Raw genomic sequence first — 17,934 nt, 5'->3', positions numbered from 1 at the left:
AAATTAGCAATGAAGCCCCAGTAAGTATTTTGGAAAAAAACCCAACCTCAAACCCACCAATTTGCTACACAAATACACATTTCAGAGTCAGTAATAAAAAATTTTAAAGAGTTTTAACCAACCGCATGATTATTTAATTCTTAAAGGCTCAGTCCCACATTTCCAAACTATTTGTGGGCACTCTCTTGGAGAATAGCTTAAATGCTTTAGATTTATAGGTAAGACGATTCTTTTGAGCGCCGTTTCTATGTTAAACTGAATCTCTACTATTTATTACAAGTTGAGAAGAAATCAGCTATCTGCATTTATTTTGATATAAGTAGTGCCAATTCTTTTGCCTCATTGATTTACAAGCTCAGACTCAACATGTGAAGGTTCACTTTAATTCTTATTAGTATTAATCAGTAACTACTGGTTTTTCTTACATCACAAAATGTGCTAAGTAAACTCTCATGAACAAATTCTTAAATAATAAATTGATTTAATGAAAACAGGATTACAGTGGTTGTAAATCAGGCCCTAGTGAGGGCATGTAATTATAAATAATGAAAGGAGAGACTGTAGGGGAAAAATAACATTCTTTGTTTCTTGAAAAGGCAGTAGGGAAACAGACAAGCGTTGCAGCTATTAAAAGGTTCACAAACATCCCATTTCCAAAGTATCTGATTATTCCATTTAAATAAAGATCTTGTAATCTTTTGATTTCTGGCAAACGGATTCAGATCCTACGTAGATTCTTTCTTCATTCTCTAGAAAGCCTCTTAGTAAGTGATCTGGTTACACAGCAGGAATGATACCAGCACCTTGTTAAGTACTGCAGGGAATTCAGCCCTTCACCAGATTAATAGAAACGAGTTCAAGGGATACTTGACAACCACAAGAGGTTTACGTCATCAATTGAAACAGTTTTTCGCAGAGATATGATATACAGTCAGTATTTTTTAAGTGTCAGATTTTTCTCTGCTTTAACATCTGACAGATTATGCCTGAAATTGTATAAGTCAAGTGACAAAACGTAACAGAATGTGAATTAAAGAACATGAATTCACATTTTGTAATGAATTTACAGCCAACTCCTTTCTACCTCTCCACACTTTCTTCCAAGGCTCAATTCTGGAAGTTAGTATTTTGCTTCAGACAGCTGGCTGTTGGCCACACGAGCTGCACCGCATCTTGCACAGCTGCGGCAAAAAGAGCTGGGGAAAAGCTCCCAAACAACAACCATCACAACTTTTTTGGTAAAGCCAAACATCCTTTCAAGAAAAAACAAAACAAAACAGAAACAAACTCCCATTCTTAGCTCCTGGAGAGAGCCCGATAAGTGCAAGCATGCATTTGCCATTATACAACAACAGTCATCCCAGTGGGAAGTCTCTGGAAAGTGACCGTACAAGAGTATTATAAAAGCTCTTACCCCAAGGGATTACCAAGATATGACACCTACTTTCAGAAGCAGCTCATCAGTTTTTGTATGCTCTTATGGAGGACAAACTACTTTGTATATTGGATAATGATAATTTTGAACCCCTATTCAATAAAATGATTACTTCATGGTTCTATTTTCCTGAATCTCCCCACCCTCCAGCAGCTTTTTAGGAAGAAGCTTGCCATATGCTGTTCGGCACGTTTTGAAACAGGCCTGTTTAATCATGAGGTAAACATTCTGTATTATTGTAGTTTTAGAACCATGATAATTTTATTTAAAAAGGAAACATAAATGTCAACTAAATACACTTAGATGAGATCTGAAAAATCAGCTTGATGCAGTTACCTTTTTATTAGGCTAAAATGCTATTAGCAAAAAGAAACAGTAACAGTTTTCTTAAAGATTAGGCATATTTTAGATTTATTTTTTCCCCATGCAGCACCATGTCACGAGCAAGCAGACGTGGAAATATTTAAATAGGATTTGTACTTTCAGTCCTCTGTTGTGAGGGTGAGGTGTACTGTGTACATTGTTAGGTGAATTCCTAGATTATGGAATCTGTGGCAGACAGCATTATCTGAGAAGCTTTTCTCTAAGAACAGGGATTTTGCTCGTAAGTTGAGATAACAGTATAGGATTTGAGTCTGTCCCCACTTTGTCACTGACTTCCCTTACATGATGTTGGCTAAAATGCTCAATCTCTAGGTCTCAATTTTCAAATCTAAAATTTGAGTAATTCCCAAGTTAGAGTAAGCACATAATATCTGAAAGCACTGGTTGCCAATATAAAAGTAGCAAGGAACAAAGGTAGGTTTATTAAATTTGACTCAGTTATAAACCCAAACAAGGTATGTATTACTTGATCATGCTGTAACATAATAAAGAATTTTCTTTAACAATTTCCTTCACTATTGCTGAATTCTGAAGGACTTTTCCCAAAAAACCAAGGTGCTGCTGTAATATTTAAAATTGAAAAGCTTTTAGAATGACTTTTGAGTGAAATATTTAGGATTATGAGGAGACTGCAACTGAGATCTTCCTTTTTTCTTTCATCGTACAAATGAAATGAATGTCAACTAAATTAAAGGAAATAAAAGAAAATGTCATACACTGTGTGCAGTCAGCCTTGAAGAGGTTAGAGAGTCAGATACTGCACTAGAATTCCTAAAAGCATTGAATAATTTCATGGCTACTAACACTGGTTCTTATGCCTACTAAGATAAGGATAATGAAATCTTATGCTTCAGGATGTAAATAGATCATTTGCAAAGGTCAGAAAGGAACGTTTTCTTCTACATAGCTGACAGAAAATGTGCACATACCTTTTCTTTATTTGCCTTTAAAATTTGACAGATATGAGCTAGGCAGGACTTGGGATGATAGCATATAGAAGGTTCTAGTTTACTTTAAAGCTGACTACAAATATGAGACTATTTCTTGCTTTATTCCAGCTATATCTATCATAAATTCTGTAAAAGTTTGATGGTTACTCAAATGTTCCACTTAGAATTATAAACAAATAATTAGGAATGACAAATGTTCATCTGAGAAACATAAAAACCTTGAACAAAGATTAAAGATAAAAAAGAGAAATTACAGAGAGTACTGTTAACAGTTTATTGTAATTTCTGAAGTTCTCTGTCACTGGTAATTAATTTACTCATGGAAGTATTTCAAATTTAAGTAGCAACTCTAGTTATTTGCTGTGTTGTAATACTATTGTAAACAGTTTTCTGCTTATTGCACGAAGATTTGAACATAGCATTTCATCTTCAAGCAGAAAGGTGGGATTTATTTCTTATACTAAAATCGCTCTTTAAGCTTTTGGAAGCCTATGCAAGCAAGATGGAGAAAGTGGCTGTTGCTTCATGGCTTGTTTTCCTTCATCAGTAGAACTGTTACTATAAACAAGAATTAAAAAAACCAACTTCTGTCCATGCTGTACGTTATTACTTTTTAATACTACTTTAAGGACTACTCAACACTATGTCTTTTGCCTTATACTTCTTGTCTCAAAGAACTTATTTGGAAGCACCCAGATATCATGGGCTACAATGTAAGTGCTGCTGTTTAAATTTTTGTTTTAAACCATAAGTCACTAAGTTTATTGCTTCAAAAACCTTGGGCAGAGTAAAAAACCTCATTTTAAGACATAGTTTTCAGTGGTTTCAGCCTGACAGAGACCAAATTTTTACGAAATAGCTAATGATGTTGGGCAGCCAAACCTTACAAAGTTTTACAGAGTTTGATACTCAGAAATCCTTCTGAACAGCTGTGAACCAATCTCCTTATTTTTGAAGTCTGGCATATAAAATTTGAAGCAATACATATCATTAACCTTTTGAAAGTCTTCTCTGAAAAACAGAATGATGTGTCGTCTATGACACATACAGTACTTGTTCTTTTATATCTGAATTAAGGTGTTTCCATTATATGGATGTAAACTTGCTGAAAGCTTAAGAGTAGTGCAATATACCCTGGGTTAAATTGCAATGTCCTCAACAGCTTATTGCAGGGTGACTAGACCTGTGCAGCATAAGTGCTTAAATGAAGCCAATTTAACTTTATGAAGGGAAGGTGATTGCATTTACATGTGGAAGCAATGCTTTCTTTTGTTTCTTTAAACAGAACTGATAATGTGAAATACTGGATTTATGAGCAGACTAGCTGAACCTACATAAATAGAATCACAAAACTGATATTGTTCAGTCAGTTTAAATAAGCTTATTTTGTGCAATAATAGAGCAGAGCGTACAAGATCACTATCCAGAGTTAAAAGACTAACAGAAACTCCGATTTCAAACTCGTGGTCTCCTGAAGCGCCATTCTTTTAATTTTTTATATATTATGCTTTTCTTGACAAAATATAATTTGCTTTTAAGTAGTCCATTAAAGCCATTCAGATTAATTCAAAACAATACTATTTTGGCTTCCAAAAGTCCCTCAAATTCAATATATTAGAGGACTGAACAGCTAAATGTATTTTCATAAATAAAAATGTTATGTCATTATTTCTTCCAGTTGCTATATTTTCCTCTCATTTGCAAAATGATGCATTTATCAGAAGCTTTAATACACTCACCAAAATAGTAACTGAAGATTTGTGTGAAGTGTGAATCAACTTGTCAAAAAAAGCCCAAAATGTAAGAGTTAGAAAATATAACAAGGAGTTGCTTTGTTTTAGCCATACATTCTTAGTACCTGTTGACAATATGGGCGGCTTTTCTGGTAAAAAACCCCCCAGTTCATTGTGTAAAACATAGTATCTGAGTTGTAGCCTGTAGTCTCAGACTTGCGTCAAAATTCTTCTGTACCATCGTCTACGTTAATATTGAGGCTAACACATGAATGACGGCTTTCTTATAGATTAGATACCCATATGCATACTACAAAAACTGAAAGTTATTCCAAAAAACTACATGCAGAAGCTGCACAAATTGCTGCATAGCTGTGAACAACATGCATGGAACAGCTGGAATAAGACAAAGTCAGTTCAAGAGTTCGGTAAAATTTCACAGTGGACGTGCATCACTTACTTAAGCTGCACAGTTGAAACACTACAGTGATATTTACATTACACCCATTATCAGTATTGTGCTACATTGCACACCAAAGTGTTTCCCCATCTTTTGAAGCTGACAGCTCCTTATTTTGTTTGAAAATATGCCAGAACCACTTCCCACAAAAGAAAGGGAAAATATAAATTATAATAATGAAGTAAATACCTGTGTAATATGCATAGGAATTTACAAAGCAGCTTTCAGAAGAAAAACCAAAACAAAACCCAACTACTCCGAACTTGAAAGCTTTGTAGGAAGTTGGAGAATTTGATTTCCTTGGCTTTAGTTGAAAGCTTTACTTCAGTTCCCTTATTACTGCCTTTGGGGTTGTAGGTTGCTGATTGGGAAAAAAAAGTAGTGGAGAAAGAGCTCTTTCTACTTAAAATTATGCAATGGCAACTTCAGCTTTCTAAGGGGCTAAGGATGTCTCCCTCTTCTGACTTTGCTGTTTGTCTCTTTTCATTAATCCACAAGATAAGAAATTTTAGATTCCTGCAGTACACAATTTCACCTCTCCACTTTTTCTGGACTTCCAGAAATAACTGGGGAAAGTGGATTGAAAATGCACACTTGCAACTTTGATACCTGTTACTTGCACCACTGCTAACACTTGTGATACTTCTTATGAAAGCCCGAACTCAAAATCTGATGCGTTTATGTGAGAATATGCATTTTCATTAAGAATAACCTTGCACCATAAAATTACAGAAGGAAAACTAGAAACTAAAAAGTCTTAAAAATCCCCAAACAATGAAATTATCATATTGCTGATATTGCAACTCTGCGCAGGGGAAAGTTGTCTAATTTGTAATGCCTAAATATTTGAAGTTTGCTAACATTGCATGCAACGTTACAAGTTCAAGTAAGTTTTCTAAACAGAGATTTATATAGAAAAACATACTAGCAGGGTATCCCCACCTACAGCAACAGAAAACCCTTCACAGCAGAATCCAGCTATTGATTCAATTATTAAATGACTCCTGCTTGTTCCATGAATACACTCTTTCCTATATAGTAGAATTCCACGTAACAAATCCTGGAATGTCAAATGGCTATTGAAATTAAGCTTATTTTGCATTTTTCTGGTACATATTGCAACGTTTATGTTTCAATTCATTACTATAATAGCTGCTAGACATTTGTGTTCACCTCACAATCCAATTTAGTTAAACAGCATGAGAACTCAATGCAACAACAGAGAAGAGTAAGCAGATTTCAAAAAAACAGAAGGGCACAATTTAACAGCATGTCAAAGGTCATTCTGTCATGGAAGGTTTAAAAGAAAACCAAGCAAAACCAGAAAAATGAAAGAGCTCTGAAATGAGAATTACAAAGGCAAGCAGGCCATACAGCTTCAGTCATACAGTTGCTTAAACAAATTATGACTTTCATACAAGAAGACAATCCATATATTATTTATATGATAATATTACTCCTACTTATGGACATTGAGTAAACCTTAAGCATTTATTGTTCCGTTGTTCCTGGCCCACAGGATTAATATTTTTGGTAGACACAAACTGCAACTGTGGGCCTGTTTATTCCAAACTCTAAGTCCATCGGTATATTTTTACTTTAAGAGAGAAAATTAAGATGACCACAGCACCGGCTGAAACACACAAGATATTCTCCCATTTTAAGTGGACGCGAAAACATGAAACAACACATCAGCTTGAAGCTCCAGACAGGTTGGGCCTGGCTTGCAGGGTTCATCAGGTACTTAAAAGACACGTGGTACATCACAAAAATATAGAAAAAATATTTTGGGTATGCCCCACTAGTTAACACCCTAAGGAGTCAGCCAGGACTGCTGTGGCTATGGCAATGCAGAGCTACCAGTCCTATCCCTCTGTCTGCCTGCCCGCAGAGAGGCAGGCTTCAGGGCAGGAATTCCTACAAAGGAGAGAAAGACAAGGTATCTGAGGGTTCAGATGTTACACAGAAGAGGGAGAAAGCAAGCAGGAAGACAGAAAAGATGGGTTTTGGTGAAACAGGAAGGGATATCAGAAGGAAAACCAGGGTAAAAAGATGCTGATGGCTAAAAGCAGCCTGGTGTTCATAGTATGAAGCCACTACAGGACTACCCACTCATTTGACTTCCTCAGCCCTTGACCAGGCAATAACAAATTTAAAATGCTTGTGTTGTGCTGGTGCTATAATATGAAACCATCCTTGTGCAGTTTCTGAAAACATTTCAGTAGATTAGTAGCTGCTTCATATTAAATTTAAAGTATCTGATCTTATTTATGTTGTTCTGGGTCCACAAGGACATTAGTTCTAAGAAAATCAGTTTGTGTTATTAGTAATAAAAGAAATGAAACCAAATATATCAAGTAGGTAGCCTTCTCAAGAATACAAAGGATCCTTATTGGGACCCACTTCAGCTTGCAAAAATGACATGTCTGCATTTTAGCCAAGGTCAGAACTGTTAAAAAATAGAGCCGTATAGATGCAATCTGCAGTAATTTAACTGGCATCAGTTGTTATGCAAAATTCTGTTCCAAACCAAGGAAGTTTAGTAGGGCTACTATTTCATTATCAACAATGATTTTTTTTAGGATGCTGAAGTTTAAAAAGAAAAATAAACCAAACCAAACCACAACCACACAACAAACACCCCACAAAGCCCAACATCTTGCATTTGGTTAGCTTTACTAAATTCGTGTTGTCTATCCTTCCCCTCCCGTGCCCAAAGAACAGCTTCAATTTACTCTGTGCTCAACTTTAGATATTATAATCTACTTTATGCTATGCATTGTTGCTTCCTGGATTCAGCTGAAAAACACCGTGTCAGAATGATGTTAGAAATTTCTTAGAAGCCAATAAAAGCCTAGAAATGCAGATATAGAGCTGAAAATCCAGGATGACACTCATACTTAACTGTGGAGTCTCCTTAAAAATGACAACTCCAAAAGAAATGGGGAGTGGATAAGGCAGATCACAGGAAGCGGATCAGAAAGCATGGCTTAAATTCGAGTTTGCGTACTTCTAGATTTACACCTGGACCTGATCTGATCTCAAGCATAAAACTCCTTAAATATTTGAAGAAGCTGTTGCAATTGAATTTCCTCTTAGAGAGAGAAGGTCTGTGGAGATACTAACCGCAGATGCAAGACCCAGTACTTCTCAATTCTAATGCTCATTTTGGCAATTGCTATTCCTTGTAGCTAATTTAACAGTATTTCTTGTTCTAAGATTACAAGTGAATTGAGCAATGTGAAAGTAAAAGCACAGAATATGTGCTAATTATTATTCCGCTATCTTTTAACAACATACTGGAATGTTAATAGGAGAGAGAATAATTCTAACAATGTTTTAAAAAAAAAACCCTTCGTAATTATGCAAATTTCCTGTAGTTACGGCTTGGCAGATCAAAGAACCTTAAAATGAATTAGATAAGGACAGCCATATGTGCCTTTTTATTTTACTCTTTGCATGAATATTGCATACATGAAAGATACCATAATTCAGAACTAAAGACCTGCAGAATTAGGCAGATCAGAAGTAGAACGGTGGACATTTCTTCAAGTACTGTAGGATTTACTTTAGCCCAGGGCTGGAAGGATAACTTAAGGTGACTGGATAGTTTGGTTTCACTGCTCCAGACAATAACTCTTCCCCTGCTGAGACCAGCGGTAAAGACAACAAATAGCATCAGATGACTTGAAAAAAAATAATTGAATGGTGCGCATCGTTTTCATTAGAAAAAGAACCATGTTGTTATTCATGTTACTTCTTAGGAAAGAGATGAATTATTTTAAAAATATGAAAATATGATTACAAACAACCAGATTCTCTCATTATTGCTTTAATACAAGTAAAAGCTTCATATATGGATTGTTCCATGATACTGTATAAGGAATGCAAATAAGTTGGTGAAAATTAGTTTTAAAATAGTATGTTGATACCATGCTTTTAAAAGCTTAATGTGTAAAAGATGTTTTGTAAGTTTATATATGGCCCAAAAAAGCCATGTGGGTTTGGTATTGCCCACCAGTACACATATATAAAAGTGTTGCTTGAGGTATTTCTTGATAGTCAAATAGAATATGATTCTGATGTAACAGGCTGTTTTTCAAGATAATAACCTGTAGGGCAGTAATTCTAGTTAGAAGAACATTCACTGAATTTTACAGGTAGGACTTGTAAAAGAAGTAAGTTTAGCTACAAACTTAATATAATAGCTTCAGAAAATGTGACTTTGAAAAGTTCTTGCAGGAATTATACAGACTCAAAAAAAAAAAATCTATTAACATATTACAGTTGAGAAACTGATCAAAGACAGTATTATAAAGTTCCCTGTAGCAATACTGCTAGGGTCATAAATGCACTTGGAATTCATTACTGCTATTTCATAATGCCAAAACAGAAAAGGAAATTCATCATGATTGGACTCTGTTAGGTTTTTATTATTGTAAATATGGTAGCAGTGAAGATGAATGGTACTATAGGAGTATTAAATCATATTTGATAGCTGTTTCCTAGAGGAAATTGTAAAAACATTGCATTTCTAAAAGCACTGCCCCACCCCCCAAAAAAAAAACCCCAAAACAACCAAACCCTAAAGATAATGTTTGAGAAGTAGTGTATTTGTTTTTGTTCTTAGAAGAGAGAACCAGAAAAATAAAATTAAGAAAATTATACGTGAAATAAGGCCAAATTTTAAGCTAGCTTTATTCCTCACAGATATAAGGAATTCGTAAGCTACGTGCATTCTTCTATGGCACAGAGGTCTATAGTTGGAAGAACATCTTTATTTTGCCACTGAGTTATTTTATAAGCCTGCTTAATAAGGGCCAAAGGGTCAAACATACACAAAACAAATCCATCTAAACTTGTATTTCCTCAAAGTGGGGTTTAGAATCAGTTTATACTGCTGTGAATTAACCTTTTAATAGATATTCTGCACTTGAGATCCCAGAAACCCATTATTTTGTCACCTTCTGGTTAAAATTATGTCAATTTATAAAAATCAAATTTATTTTAAAATGCAGCATGTAATTTATCATCCAGATATGCTAAATTTCAGTCCTCTACAGTTACTATTTATGATATCCCAAATAAAGTACTTTTAAGAATCTAATAATATAGATTCTACTGTCTGTTAGACACAATTTTTTAAAAAGTATATTTTGTATGAGTTCACTTAAAATATCAGATTTCTAAGTCTGAGACTGTGTAAATTACAAATAAGTAGCAAGAGTTAAAATATTCTCTGACTACACAAACATTGAATCTAAATGGGCATAATCAGATCTAAGCAAAGTTTTTGTTGTAGTTTTTTTTGACTTCTAACCATTTTATAGCACTTCCATAAAGAAGAAAAAAAAAAAAAGGGTCAGTTTGATGCTTTTACCGATGTGCTTCTTTTCTTACACAAAAAACGTCTTTTTTGTTACTTAGGCAAACAGAGTTATGTATCGGTAGTCCTGATTATCTCATTGTAAGATTACGTGTAGGTATGGAGGAGGCAGGTACATGTCACATGGCCAAAGGAACTCCGAAACTGTGTTTTCATTAAGTTGTTTTATATTCACATGGGTGCACCAAATGTAGGCAGGCCTGCATTAAGTGCCAGTGAGCCCGAAGGAATAAATACATTCCACTGCTTTAAACTTCATTTAGATGTGTGTTCACCCAATGAATGCACTCAACTAACTTTTAGTGCAGGCTGGAAAGAAATTTTGTAACATAGAAATTACAGTTATTTCTAGTAACTCTCACAGCAGCTCTCAAGAAGAAGCTTCACCAATAAGTCCATATTGCAAGAAGATGGCCCCCAAGAGTACAGAGCCGCAGTCATCAACTGCAAGTAGTTTAGTTAACCGCGGAAGGAGAGATTAGTAGACTCCACTCTTTATGACGCAAATTTGTGAAAGTAAGAGTTGTTTTTTACTCTTTACTAAGATATGAAGTGCATTCCAAACTGTTTATACTTTTGTTGTTTTGAAAAACAAGTACTCATCTGTCTTTTAAAAAAAGAATAGGTACAACAAAATTCCTTGTATTTAACAGTATAGGTCTTACTGGTATCCTATCGGAAACTCAACTCTAAAGCCAACATGCAACATGGAAGCAAAAATAGGACAAAACCAAAGATACCTGGTCATCGAGAAGAACAGAACAGAAAAGGCACTCCAGTATGGATTAAAGTAATATGGATAACACAGTAGGAATCCCTAGAAACCTGTCCTGAGGCAAAATGCCTTCTAAAACGGGATAGAAGCTGTGAAACTAAGCATATCTGTATTTGTATGAATATGAATCCAGCACATCTTTGCATGCCAGCCCTGCTTCCTGTATGGAACCAGCAACATCTTTTAGCCTTATCTTTTATTTCTCCACCAACCCTCCACAGCACACTAAGCTTTTTTCTGCTATGCTCCTACGTTACTGCTTGGGCAAGAACATCTCAGGCTATGGCTAATTGCAACTGTACGCGTGCTGACCATATGGCCAGCCTGAGGACAAAACCAGACCAAATAACCATTGATCTCTAACTGAAGTCTTTTCCTCATGTAGAATTTTGTCTCCTACCAAACTGCTGATTTTTACAGAACTGGCAGAGTTTTATTTGAGGCATGTATGCTCCAGCTAAAATTGACTTGAGTAAGGTAGCGGATTCAAAAGTTATTAGGGACCACAAATAGACAAAGGCAGCTTACTGAGGTAACTTTCCCATCCACGGGAATCCAGGCTTTTGAGGGACAAGGAGAAAGGTGCTGTGTCGGCCTTTACCAGTATTGTCTGATATGGTTGACAAGACAGGCTGTACTGTGACTTGGCTCTGACAAAGCTTGCAAGCCTTCATCTTGGTAATTAGTAATAATGAGATATGCCAGTTGTTACCCATCCAGCACTGGCTGCCTAAGGGCGTGGGTCAGATAGTCTAACAGAGTGTAATGTAACTACAAATCTCTAAAGCCATCACGGGGTTAAGTGTTTCTGACTAAATATGTAAGCTCTTCTTAAATTTAGCTTATGAAGAAGACCTTCAGAGCGATGAAGCTGAGTGTGCAACTGGCACAGTTAGTTTGTTAAAATGAATTTGTGCAACAATTAGAAAAAATATTTTGCATTTTCGTGATAACATTAATTATTAGTTTGTTTAAAAATGTAGGGTAATACTTTCAAGCTTTCAAACCCATATTTAAGCATGTACGAATACAGAAGTGCTACAGAATATCAGGATATGTTTTTGCAGCTATCTGGTTCTTATTTCAGAACATCTTCTTTCTCTTTATTTTTTCTAGGGTGGAATTAACAGTCCTGAGCGCAGGATTCAAGGTGAGAGCATTATTGTTGATTTAGGACCTTAAGGTGTCAGCACTTACTCCCCTAAATTATTGCTGATATTTAAATTAGTGCAGAATACAGTTTTCCCCAGTGAACTATGGAAAACTTCTTTTTTTAAATCTGAGTTTAATCTGAAGTAAGACTTGAGTGACAGGTGCAGCCAACTGCCACCATTGGGAAAGAGTCAGAATGGCACAACTTAGAGATGTGCATACTCTGATCACGTTTTGCCTAAGCAAGAAGCAAGTCCGTTATGGTGGCAAGATTAACGGTTGTCAGACAAACAGAGCACTTAGTACAGTCACCTGTGTCTTCTAGGAGCCACTAGCACAGACCTAGGAAGGCAGCATAAGCCTCAGGATATTCTAACACTAGGCACTGCTTGGACCATGGTCTAATGGATTATTCTTTTTTTGTCTACTTTGTTTTTGGACTCCTGTAAACTGTGGCATCTGCAACATCTCAGGCGATTAAACTTCTAGTTAAGCTAAAAGTTGGACGAAGCGCTGCTTCTTCCCATTTCTTTTGACCCTGTTACCTAATGATTCTTTGCTTCCTTGTACTTCTTGTATTATGGAGCCATTCCCTCGCTATCTTTCTTATGCAACTCAGGATTTTATAGATGCCTGTTAGCCTGCCAGATGTAGTGAACAACTCCAGAAAAATACATGCTGTTGTTACTGAGTATTACTTTCATCCTTGTGGCTGCAAGATTCTATTTAGGTATTTCAAGGCCACTGTTGTTCTTAATACATAATTGCTAAGGAACTGGTAGATAAAGTAAATCATTAGAAGCTTATGCCCTCTCCCAAACTGAGAATATTGTACCCAACGATTTTTCAGACTGGGCAAGATATAGCCAACTGTTCAAGCCCAATTTGCATGGGACAGAAGAAAAGAAAAAAGAATGCAGTTGTAATGTTCGTAATAAAGAAGCAATCTGTAAAGAAAGAAGAGAAAGTTAGGGGGTTTTGGCCTTGTAAACTGAAGACAGTATTCAAAACCAGTCCCATTTCACTCTGTAAACTTCTTTCCAACTCTTCAGGTTGCTGAGAAGTATATGCAGACAGAGCATGCCACGCATATACTTGTTATGAGGTTATCTTACCTGACCCATTTTTCAGGTATCCATTTGCATCTACAGTAGTGTACATGATGTAAGGACCAGGCTGATTAACGCCGAAAGGCTACAATGCGGGGGAGGAAAAAGCAGGCAAAATTTTAGGAACAGACAAAGCTATAGTAATAAAACAGTAAACCAAAGAAATTGTTTCTTTGGTTTCTAGATTAATGATTTCATTTTGGCATAGATAATTTCAAAATATTGCAACTGTTTTGTCATAGCATTATGTGGAAATTGATTTTCAAAATAAGGCTAATCAATTGGCAGAACCCATTTGGTATTTTCTGAGAGAATGCACTATATTGATGGTCTTTCTGAATTGAAAAATACTACAAAAATTCAAAATTTTGTTATCATTATTTAGCAATGTTTTATTTAATTCATGAAAGTAGTTGAATAGTTACTCCTTGATATCTATTTTAAGCAAATTCTCTTGAGGGAGAAAATGTACTTAAACATCAAAGTACAGTTATGGGGAAAAAAATTAAATAAAGAAATAAATTTAAAAAAAAAAAAATCAAAGGGAGTTGCGGATTACTGAGTGATGAACCGTAACAAACGCACCCTGTACAAAGCATCTTACACAAAGTAAGAAGGGAGGGAAACAATGATCTGCACTGCTGGGGAAGGAAGAGGAGGGGGGACAACTGTAAGAATAGATTTAAAAGAAAGTTTTCCTTTTTTTTGAAATGCTGAATTCAAGCTGATATCAGGGCATCCACTAAAAATCCTTCAGATCTTTAGTGCTTCAATGATCTTTTCAAAACCTCTCTTTAGTTTTGTAATTAAGCTATCAAACTCCCTTATTATTTTATATCAGAAATTAAACCCCATGTCTTAAGACAGGCTTGAAGAAAAAGCTGGTCCCAGTTGAAGCAGTTTGTGTATTTTCAAGTCAAAATTAAATTTCATATTTTTGCAGAGCTAAAAAGTACTAATGCTAGCTTTGGTTCCTCTAAATTCCTCTTTTAGGCCAACTTTCATTGTGAACACTGCTAAATAGTGTGCTAATTGAAAGCTTGGTGGGCAAGTTGCATGGTCCCTGGAGATTATTAAAATAATTGAAATAATAGAAATCAGCACATGTATATGTGGCTATCTGCAGAATCATCAGAACTAAGTATATTTCCTTCCCGTCTGTCCTTCATTGTACCCACTTACTGTATTCTAGTCTGGAAGTGGCTATATGGCTGATGATGGGATTATGTCCCATAATCCGTTCTGCCTGGCCTTTCTGACTGCCCCGAACAAGACCTGGCAAACTACCCAGTCTGGGCATCCAGCTGTATTACACAAGTTGTTCTTGTATCTGTTATATCCCAGCCCCCACGATGCTGGGTAACAAAGCTCACTGCACCATCAGTCAACTGGTTTCATCTCTGAGCAGGCAGCTGGCGAAAGGTACGGGTCTCAAGTATGCAGGCCTTGTCATGGTTTGGATCACCCATTCTTCCAATCAACAACCATCTTAATATGTGGAGAGTTTTTGGTATAATTAGACCTCAGCTTTGAAGCTAAATAATGCAAGTTATAGTTACACTTACCGTTATTTTCCGAGGACAGTCATTAGAACAGAGGCCACTGAGAACTGCAAAAACAAAAAGTGAGCTTGTAGTGTTTATGCTAACAAGCTATTTTACAAGCACCACCTCTGAAATCTGTTAGAGTATAGTAATAGTGTCAGGTATTCATTAAAACACATAAAGAAAATAAATGTCTTCCAATTGACTTATGTTAACGTATAAAAAATTTCCTAATTTGTTTGAAGTATACCCTTTGAAGAAATTAATTGGCTAGTCACTGTTTTATCATACCTCATTGGTTAACCAGCTTCAAAAGGAGAGACTTGTCAGTTAAAACAAATTCAAAATTAAAATATTTTTGAAATAGCGGACTGTACGTTTTATTAAGTGTTTTTCATTTCTAATAATTTAAAAATATTGGCAGAGATTCAGCTTTACTCTTTTAACTGGTAAAAAGGTAAGTAAAGGGATAGTTTTTTATCTTGATTTAAAGCAATTCACGAAAGCTGTAACAAACAGAAATCCCATTACCTATTTATTCCATGAATTCAAAAGTATTATAAGCAGATGTGTATAATGCTACTTAATACCTAAAACCTGTGGCAGTTGTTCAATTACTTGTTTGAAGCTTATTAGTTTCAAAAATCAGTTAAATTACAGAAATATCTGTTTAACACTTATTTATAATCAACGAAATGACGGACAATGAAAGCCATCTGTTCTACAACCTAGAACATACTGTCACATTGAGCATTAGAATATCAGTAGTAAAATGCCTTTAAAACAAACAACAGAAAACACACACAAAAAGCTAAGGTGTCATTCTGATGCAGCATTTGATTTCAAATGACAACAGTGTGGTTGAGCAGCAGCCCAATAATGGCTATGAGCGGGGAAGAGGATACAGACCAGGCAGTATTGAAGCTGAACAAAACCATAATTTCTGTGAGTTATGGTATCCCAAAGCAAGCGTGGCAGACAGCAAAAATTAAGATTTGGACCAGATTTGAGGGCAGTTCATCCTACCCACTGGGATTTCTTTTTTTAAAGCTTTTTCTGTCTACTTTAAGGCTCCATGGAGTTTTGTGTACAAAACGTTTGGGGACAGTGAAATACTAAAAAGTGCATATAAGATGTTCATAGTGTAATAGTCCGATTAGAAATCATTCCCTACTGGAGTCAGAAATAGCACTGTTCTAGTGAAGGAACATTTCTAGTATTTTGTGTGCAAGTCATGACTTCCAAGTTACCATCCTTTGCTTGCGATTTAAAAACGTTGAAATTTCTAAACACAGAAAAAAAAAATCTATTATTTTTATACAGTCAAAAAAATTAAAAATCTGGACAGGTAAGGTAAGGAAGGTGTGGCAAAGCAGAATTTTAAGACTGTGTGTATTTACAAATAGACTTCTAAAGCTCCAAGCTTATTTTATATGTTATACATAAGCGTGTATGCAAGTGGAACCAACTCTTCCTATTTTGATGCAAAACGGCACACTGCAATTTGCTGTTCAATTTCACTACTGGAACAAATAATCTGACCAAGTACATCTGACATCAGTTATAATGAGCAAAACTTTCTCATTGTCCATATGCCAAAGAAGGAACACAATGCATTTATTGCTGTACTAACTTGCGCAAAGCACGTTAGTTAGAAATATTCTCCCCTGTACCACTGTAAAAATATTTTTAGACTATTCATTAATTCCCATTTCCACGGGTTTCTATGCAAAAATACTGACACCCTAAAAGGGTGCTAAAAAAAGGCTTGCTCCAGTTTTTAAGATAGATTTACAGAATGAATCAAAAAGCACGTTGCAAATTACTCTTTTCCCCATTAAAATATCACACAATTATAACATGGCTTTGTGAAGCACAGGATTTTTCTAGAGGATTTTCTGCATGCTTGTGTGAATTAAACTAAGCATATACGTTATTATTTAAGAAGTTTCCATCAACATGACAAATCATTATAGGGTATTACGATGAGAATAAAGCTCAGGCCTAGGAGAAGGTAATAAATGCACCAGCCCCCAGTAGCAGCTGCAGTTCTGTTTATCTTATGGTGCGCAGAATGTGTGCTTTAGAAGGATTAGATACATTTAAATAACATGAAGGCAAATACAATTTTTGAAGGTGAACCTCTAGTTGTTCCTGTTTACCTTTGTCCTCATAAGCTCACGTACAGCCTCATTTTTTAAAATGAGGCTCAAAAAAAAAATCAAGGAAGACAGACAAGCAATGAGTTCAAAGCTCAACACCTTTGCAGTCTGGAAGAACACGGCAGGACACGCAATTACTCTCAATTACAAATATCATAATCTAACTCTAGCCTTTTAAACCAGGGCTCTAATTAATTCACACACCCTTGCTATGTTCATTGCCATTCTACGCTTTTACGGTAAGATGCGTTTTGTGCCGTGTAATGCTTTTCGTCTGAAAACACCAAACTGACTCACACATGGAAACAAACTGGCTCGCAGAATAGATCACGCAGCATAAGCAAAATATACACCATGCCAGTCGTCACCGAAATGAAAGCAGCCCATTTTGCACTAGATTCTGCATCGTTTCCAGACGATACAGAGAAGACCTCCAAGTCAAGTAGGCTTGATATGACAGAGGTACAGCAAAAAAAGACAGAAGTCCCTGTTGGAAAGAAAATACTGCAACCACTCAAGGCACAAATGAAAATAAGTGCGCTTGGCTATTGTTTCCTGCCTAGGTTTCTGAAAATAGGCAAGATAAAAAGGCAGTCATTGTGGTCAAACAAGGCATGTTCCTTCAAGTCAATATTACTGTAATTTCTTCTGGGTCTTTTCTGTCTCACTATGGCATACATATTTATATGTGCAAGCATAATTAAGTTTTTCCTCAAATTAGTGAGTTAAGAGCTAATCTTCCTCCAAATTTTAAATAGCATCACATATTAAAAATAATAATCTAAGCTGAATGATAGATATGCGTAGATCTGATGCCATTTTTATATAGACAACATTATGTTAT

The 17,934-nt window shown here is 35.7% G+C and overlaps 1 protein-coding gene across 2 annotated transcripts in view; it reads right to left on the bottom strand.

Moving 5' to 3' along the window:
* Window positions 1-17,934, bottom strand: part of ITFG1 (integrin alpha FG-GAP repeat containing 1) — an 86,149-nt gene that overhangs the window by 8,472 nt on the left and 59,743 nt on the right. The window contains exons 13-15 of one of the 2 annotated variants that reach the window (XM_054199156.1): window positions 14,950-14,993; window positions 13,391-13,469; window positions 8-3,327 (exon numbers count right to left, since the gene is read on the bottom strand). In XM_054199156.1, the coding sequence (XP_054055131.1) occupies window positions 3,293-3,327; window positions 13,391-13,469; window positions 14,950-14,993 (158 nt within the window). In that variant the 3' untranslated portion in view covers window positions 8-3,292. Of the gene's footprint in view, window positions 1-7; window positions 3,328-13,390; window positions 13,470-14,949; window positions 14,994-17,934 lie in introns of those variants that run through there. The other variant, XM_054199154.1, reaches the window with a different exon arrangement.

The sequence above is a fragment of the Rissa tridactyla genome, chromosome 4 (genome assembly GCF_028500815.1).
Source record: "Rissa tridactyla isolate bRisTri1 chromosome 4, bRisTri1.patW.cur.20221130, whole genome shotgun sequence".
Lineage (NCBI taxonomy): Eukaryota > Metazoa > Chordata > Aves > Charadriiformes > Laridae > Rissa > Rissa tridactyla.
This window is presented reverse-complemented; position numbering and strand designations above follow the sequence as displayed.